This window comes from Oratosquilla oratoria, chromosome 29, assembly GCF_046742065.1.
Source record: "Oratosquilla oratoria isolate Oo_2021 chromosome 29, ASM4674206v1, whole genome shotgun sequence".
Classification (NCBI taxonomy): domain Eukaryota; kingdom Metazoa; phylum Arthropoda; class Malacostraca; order Stomatopoda; family Squillidae; genus Oratosquilla; species Oratosquilla oratoria.
This window is the reverse complement of record NC_134805.1, coordinates 37,787,365-37,794,864: the sequence shown is the minus strand read 5'-3', so window position 1 is coordinate 37,794,864 and position 7,500 is coordinate 37,787,365. Positions and strand designations below refer to the sequence as shown.

Here is a 7,500-nt window from a genome sequence, read left to right as displayed (position 1 = left end):
CCACCCCTCCCTCCTTCTCTCTTTTCTTGGATCCTCCTAGATGACGGGTCATCCTTGCACTTCGCCCACTCCTCTGGGTCAGAAGCAATGTAGCAAGACACAGCACATCCACAGCAAGGACGCTTCATTTAATAGATTAATATAAATTCTAGTTCTTTCTAAACATGAGACTGATTGCAGTTGGTTGATCGTCTTTTATTTCCTCTTTAATTTGCCTTCTGAGCACATATCGTATCTAACCCCGTGTTTAGATCATCTATATACATAAGGAACCCTTCTCTGTCGTTAGACAGGAGGTTCGTTATAATGCCACTCATTCTGTTATATCCCAGCCTTTCTTCACTCTACTACTTCCTATGGCTCCCTGCATCATAGCTAACAATAAATTAATAAATAATTACGTAAATCAACAAGTAAATAAATAGACAGATAAGTGATTAGATAAATCAATACATACATAAAAAATAGAAATAGAAAGATATGAGGATAATCTAATGAATAAATTGATTAATAAATAAACAGAAACATGTCATTTGTAAAGGCAATATGAAGTTACGAATATATCAGCGACACCTATTCATGTGTATTTGTGTGTGTGTGTGTGTGTGTGTGTGTGTGTGTGTGTGTGTGTGTGTGTGTGTGTGTGTGTGTGTGTGTGTGTGTGTGTGTGTGTGTGTGTGTGTGTGTGTGTGTGTGTGTGTGTGTGTGTGTGTGTGTTGGGGATACGTTTGACCTTGTTTGTGTTTGACCTTGTTTGTGCACGTTTATCTTCTGTAGATTATAATACAAAAAACACATCAACGGAAATATTCCTGCCCTAGGGGCCGAAAGAAAAGAAAAGAAATGAAAAATGCAGACCATTAAATCACCACAAATGACGGTCCGCCATTTGTGTTACACCGAGATAAAAGATAAGCGAAAAACACACTTCCTAGACAAAGAAGATAATTAGATAGGTCTCCAAAGGCAAAGAGGTCAGCATAGATCCATTAAGGGCGGCATTCAGCCTCTAATGAGGCGAAACCAGTCCATAATGACAGAATCAACAAATTGCAGATTCCGCCATGACCAGCTTTGTTTAGTCTGCAATCGCGGGCCGACAACAGACGCGCGCGCTGGGCCCTCCTCGTTTTTTTTTTTTTTTTTTTTTTTTCTTTTTTTTTTTTCGGGGGGGGCGGGTGGTTTGGTCAAGCGCTTCGTCGACGTCCAGCTTTTTATTCTCTCTCTCTCTCTCTCTCTCTCTCTCTCTCTCTCTCTCTCTCTCTCTCTCTCTCTCTCTCTCTCTCTCTCTCTCTCTCTCTCTTTCTATTTTCTCTCCCTTTTCTCTCTTTATCTATTTTTCTCTCTTTGTGTACATATGTGTGTGTGTATGTGTGTTTGAGTGTGTGCGTACGTGTGTGAGTGTGTCAGTGTATATGCGTGTGTTTGTGAGTGTGTGTGTGTGTATGTGTGTGTGTGTGCTTGTGTGTTTGCTTATGTGCGTTTGTGTGTGTGTGTGTTTGCGTTTGTGTCTGTGTGTGTATGTATGTGTGTGTGAGTGTGTACGCGCATGTGTGTAGGTGAGTGTGTGGGCGCGTGTGTGTACGTGTGTGTATCTTCTCGTTGCTAAGTTACGAAACTTTAACTACCAATGTTTTGTATGAGAAAGATGGTATATAGGTAGTAAGTATTTACGTTTTTGCATATATATATATATATATATATATATTCTAGATCTATTACGTGACTAACCCAGAGACCTCAGTTGTTCTACGTATCAAGCTGCATCTAGCTCTTCATCAATTATTTTATATTTCAATGATATTTGTGTAAAAATATTTAGTGGTTTTGGAGGGTAATGTTTGATAGTGTGATGATATCCATATATTTGGTAACTTTGTAATATTACTATCTTTAATATATAAATGGATATTTACTATATCACGTTTTTTTCTATCTAGAAATTATTATATTCATAAAGAAAAAAAAATGGTTTCTCTTACCCAGGAAAGTAAATATAACAATCCTTGATAAACAATTCTTTTTAATATTTTTCCCCATATCCTAACTGGCATCATTTTAGGAACTTGGTGGGATGGGGTGGGGGAGTGATCTGGGGGGAGGGGGAAGAGGAAAGAGGGAAGAAAATGCATGGTCATTTCTTCTTCCTCGGGAGATGCATCAAAAGCTGCAATGCTCTTTTTCATTTCACTCGACCTCGATTTGGACCAAGAGGTCTCCTGTTTCATCATTGTAATTCATTAAAAATCACGAGAATTCAAGGCAAGGGCTTTGTCGCTAAAGAGGAACAGCGTCACATAAGCCCCTGTCACACCTATGCGACTCAGAGTGTTCGTTCGAGTAGAAACGACTTTGGTTACAATCTTTTATTTTTCGAATCTCCAAATGCCAAGTCACCTTTGCTGAATGACGAAATAAAAGAAGTTAAACCTGTAGGAATATTAGACACATTGTTGAATTGTAGACTTAGGGAAGTCTAGAATACTGTAAGCAAAGTCGTCGTCTAGCTTTTCAAATTCACTACATTTGACGAAACTCTTGAATATGTGACGGGGGTTGAAGCGACCCTCTCCTTAACCTCCTCAGCACATTGAGATTCAGTTGTGGACTTTTCTCCATGTTAGTGACCCCAGGCGATTTTATTCATCCCATATCTTCGCTCTTACTCTCCATGTCGCCTCCACTCAGGTCCTCAGCCTCCTTCTTGAGGCAGCTCTGAAGGTGCTCCAGAAGACGCTGGCGAAGTTTCTTTGCAGCCAAGTCCTTGTAGGACTTTAAGAGACCCAACCGACCCAGGAATCCATTTCGTAAAGACTCCGCTCCCTTGTTTGAGTGAAATCATATGACGACATCAATCATGACGAAGAACATAGAAAATGTCAACGTTTTAAGGGGACTGGATTCTAAAGATGGGACTGGATCATTCTTAATGGGATTGGATCCCCCTTGTTGGGATGGGATTCCTCTTAAAGGATCCGATTCCTTTAAAAAGAATCCAACACCTTTAGGAAAGATCCAACCTCATTAGAAAGGATCCAAACTCCTTTAAGAGTTTTGTTTAACCTTCCTCTGGAGTGTGGGGTGGGTTACCTCAGATGAATAGAATCAACTGGCGTCAGGTTAAATGAACTGAAAATATTTTAATCGAAATCGTTGAAACCCCTTCATCAAAGAGGGTGTCTTCCATTTTTTAATAAAATCAAATGACACAAGCAAAGGACGAAATTGATTTAATGTCACAAAACTTATTTTAAGGATTTGAAAGTTCACAGGAGAAACAATGAAACGACTAGATTGATTATTCTTTTCATTATCTTTATTCAAAATACAAAAGTATCGAATGATGTGAACTGGTAATCTTAATGCTAAATATCACAGAACTTTGGGTAGCTTTACTAAACTGAACATTTGTGTGTGTATGAATGTATGTACTATAGAAATTGCGCTCTTAAAATTAGCGTCTATTTGGTCTGTGCTAAGGTGTTTCTTTCAATAGGAGATCATAAGTAAACTTTGATTTTAGTCTACAAGAAACGACCCATGAGACACGAGTTCTTTTCAGAAGACTTCCGCCACCTCGATCTGGACAAGAAGTATCGTTGACTTGATGAATCTTTGTCGAAGTTAAATGCTGACAGAAATCTAAATAAGACCTCGCTTCTCACAAGGACTTTCATTCCTTTGGGGGTCTGTCGAAGAGCAGAGATTTTTGTTTGTTGAGTGAAAACATCTTAACTCTCTCATTGGTATCAGAACTTTTGGTATTTTCTTTTGGTTGTTGCAAGACTTTCTTTTTGTACCTTTTGTCTATCAAAGATCTACCTTGGCTCAACCCTTCCAATTGTATCAGGAATTTGAGTATTTTCCTCTAGCTTGCGTCAGATAACTTTAGAGTACCTTCTGTTCATTGTAGGATCAGTTCCTACTTTCTTAACGCCACGCATGTCTGGAAGATATAATAAAATGTGGAAAGGTTTCAAGAGGATGAGGGACCGATGTCATTATTGCACATTATGAGTTCTTGCTAGCGTCTCTCCTAATCTTCCGGTTAGCTGGAGACACCAGCAACCATGGGACGTGGTGGAGGAGACACGAACTTTTCGTTACCAAGGCCTCCACATACTTCTGAAGGAGAGGTCGCAAGGGCCATCACTCACAACATCTACTTCGATGTCTTCCTCCTCATCGTCGTCGTCGTCATCGTAGTCCTTCATTTCTACTACTTCCTGGTACTCTCGCTTGTCCTCTTCGTCAGGTGATGGACTTGTGCTCAGTGTTCGATGTGGACGATAGACAACGTGGGTTGGCAAAGGGACAGGCGCGGTGGTAACTGCCAATGAGGATGTTTGGTGGTAGTGGTGGCGGTGGGGGTGGTACGCCTCGTAACTATCTTGGATCGCGGCCGAGGCGTGTCGATGCTGCTGAGGATCGTAGTAATTGTTTTCCGCGGTTGCAGTTGCGCACGTGGTGTTGGCTGAGGTATACGGAGCTGCTGTTGTAGTTCTCGTGTTTGTGTTTATGTAGTGTGGCTCGTAGGTGTCGGTATTAGTAACTGTGCTCGGGCTGTCGTAGACACTGGGCAGGGTCGTGCTGGCGGTGTCGAAACTTCTCAAATCCGGTGGTGCTTGGAAACACTGCGACTCCGGTGGAGGCGTAGGGGGAAGCCCTTCTCGAACAGGCTGCGAAGTGGCCGTGACTGAAGGCAATGACGTCGGAGTGGTAGGTGGAGGTGGAGGTGGAGCAGAAACTTGAGTAGCGAGAGGAGAGTTGGGAGTGGTGACACTTGAGGAGTCCTCGGCGGTGTGAAAGGGTTCTTTTTTGGGTTTAATGGACACTTCTGGCGTGGAGGGAGTGGGTGAGTGGGATGGGGGAGGTGTGGGCGGCAAGGATGCTGAGCCGGAAGGGCTGGCGGCGACGTTTGTAGGGAGGAGGGCGTCAAGACCTCCCTGCAGAAGAAAGCCAAAACCTCCTCCAGGTAGTCTTGTCGGAATCAAAGTCAAACCTGTGGCGTTTGCTGACGACGTCGACTCGTTCCCTTCCTCTCCATTTGTCACCAATGGCCTCTGCTCTTCCTCCTCCTCTTCCTCCTCCTCCTGCTCCTCCCCCTCCTCCTCTTTGTTCCCCTTGCCCTCTTCGACCTCCATGGGCTGTCCCCTGGAGGCCGGAAATTCACAGGTTGATGACGTCACTTCGGTTATTCTTTTCTTTTCGCTGCTGATGTTCTTGGCGGCCATATCTTCGCTCTTGATCTCCAGGTCGCCACCACTCAGGTCCTCAGCCTCCTTCATCAGGCAGCTCTGGAGGTGCTCCAGAAGACGCTGGCGAAGGTTCTTTGCGGCCAAGTCCTTGTAGGACTTCAAGAGACCATCTACGACGTTGATGCACTGGCGGTATCCTTCGGTATACCCCACGTCTCCTCCTTTGCTTCCCACGGTCTTCCCACTCTCTTTGTCTCTCTTCTCCTCCGCGCCGCCTTCCACCTTCTTCTGCTTCTTCAGGTTGTGGAGGTGCGTGACGGTGAGCTCAAGAATGTCTGCCTTCTCGAGTTTGGCTGCTTTCCCGCCGCCTTCGACCTTGACTAATTTGGCTTCAGTCAACAGGTTGGCTAAGTCCGTCAAACTATTGTTTATCCTCTCTCGTCTCTTCTTTTCCATGAGTGGCTTTCTGATCTGCAAAGAACAAGGACTCGTTAATCAACATGGCACCGATGAAAGAGTTTGTGTATAACTAGACGACAACACTGATCTAGGAAACATCAATTACAACTTAGGTAAATTTATGTATACATACATATCTATCCTTTTTCTTTGCGTGTGTGTGTGTGTGTGTGTGTGTGTGTGTGTGTGTGTGTGTGTGTGTGTGTGTGTGTGTGTGTGTGTGTGTGTGTGTGTGTGTGTGTGTGTATGCATATAGAGACAGGGAGACAGACATCTAGGGTGCAATGCCCCCTCGATGAGTGGTCCCCAATACCAATGGATCCAGCCTCCCCCACCCCCACCCCCAAAGTAATGAAAGAGGGAGAAAGACGGGACTAGCTATCTCGCCCCTGATTAAAGAGGAGAGATCAAATTGAAATTAGAGCAGCATTTTTCTGTCACAAAAGAGTAACTCTGGGTTGTAGGGGCGCCATAAGCCACTGTAGTGTTCACCACGTAAACTTTATGAAGTCAATACCTAAACACAGGATAACATGAATATGTGTATGCATATAGATATGCATACACACGTGCATTCATGTAACGTACATTTGTAGGTACATACATGCATACATACGTACACACATACACACACACACGCACACACACACACACACACGCACGCACACACACACACACACACACACACACACACACACACACACCTACGTATAGATATATGTATATATATATATATATATGTTTGTGTATATGCATATATATACGTATGCATATACATATACATATATATATATATATATATATACATACATATACATATACGTATACATATACATGTGCATATACATATACACATACATATATATATATATATATATATACATACATATACATGTGCATATACATATACACATAACATATACATATACATATACATATACATATACATACACATACATGTACATATATACATGCATATACACATATACACATGAACACGAATATGCATGTGTGTACGTGTTCACGTACACGGACATGGACGTGTACACGTGCATATACATGCACATTCACATACACGAACATATACATATGCATACGTATATATATACATACACATATACGCATATATACATGCATATACACATACACATATACACATGAACACGAAAATGCATATGTGTACGTGTTCACGTACACGGACGTGGACATGAACACGTGCATATACCTGCACATTCACATACACGAACACATCCTGTACATATGCATATGTATATATACTGTACATATACATACATATATGCATAAACATATGCTTACCCATATATATATCTTTACACATGTGGAAATATGTACGCACATGCTTATAATATAAATATGCTTGCACATATTTAAGCTATACGCATTTGTGTATTCATTTCCATGTATGTACCAATGAGCATATTCATATATGTTTTAGTACTGTATATTTACCCACAGGCTTATATGTGCGTGTGTGTGTGTGTGTGTGTGTGTGTGTGTGTGTGTGTGTGTGTGTGTGTGTGTGTGTGTGTGTGTGTGTGTGTGTGTGTGTGTGTGTGTGTGTGTGTGTGTGTGTGTGTGTGTGTGTGTGTGTGTGTGTGTGTGTGTGTGTGTGTGTGTGTGTGTGTGTGTGTGTGTGTGTGTGTGTGTGTGTGTGTGATATGCATGTGTTGCATGTGTGTGACATATCCTAGTGTGTATTTTGTACACTAAATTCATGTACATTATAGATAATCTTCATTATTATTAGTTCATGTATATTAATAGATATTCAGTTATTTCAGGATCGTGTGATGTATATATATATATATATATATATATATAT

General features: G+C 41.8%; 1 protein-coding gene across 1 annotated transcript in view; it reads right to left on the bottom strand.

Moving 5' to 3' along the window:
- Positions 1 to 3,358: 3,358 nt before the first annotated feature.
- The window catches only part of LOC143040844 (uncharacterized), a 5,069-nt gene continuing 927 nt past the window's right edge, over positions 3,359 to 7,500 (bottom strand). The window contains exon 2 of the mRNA XM_076212283.1: positions 3,359 to 5,669. Coding sequence (XP_076068398.1) covers positions 4,104 to 5,669 — 1,566 coding nt within the window. The 3' untranslated portion in view covers positions 3,359 to 4,103. The remainder of the gene's footprint in view (positions 5,670 to 7,500) is intronic.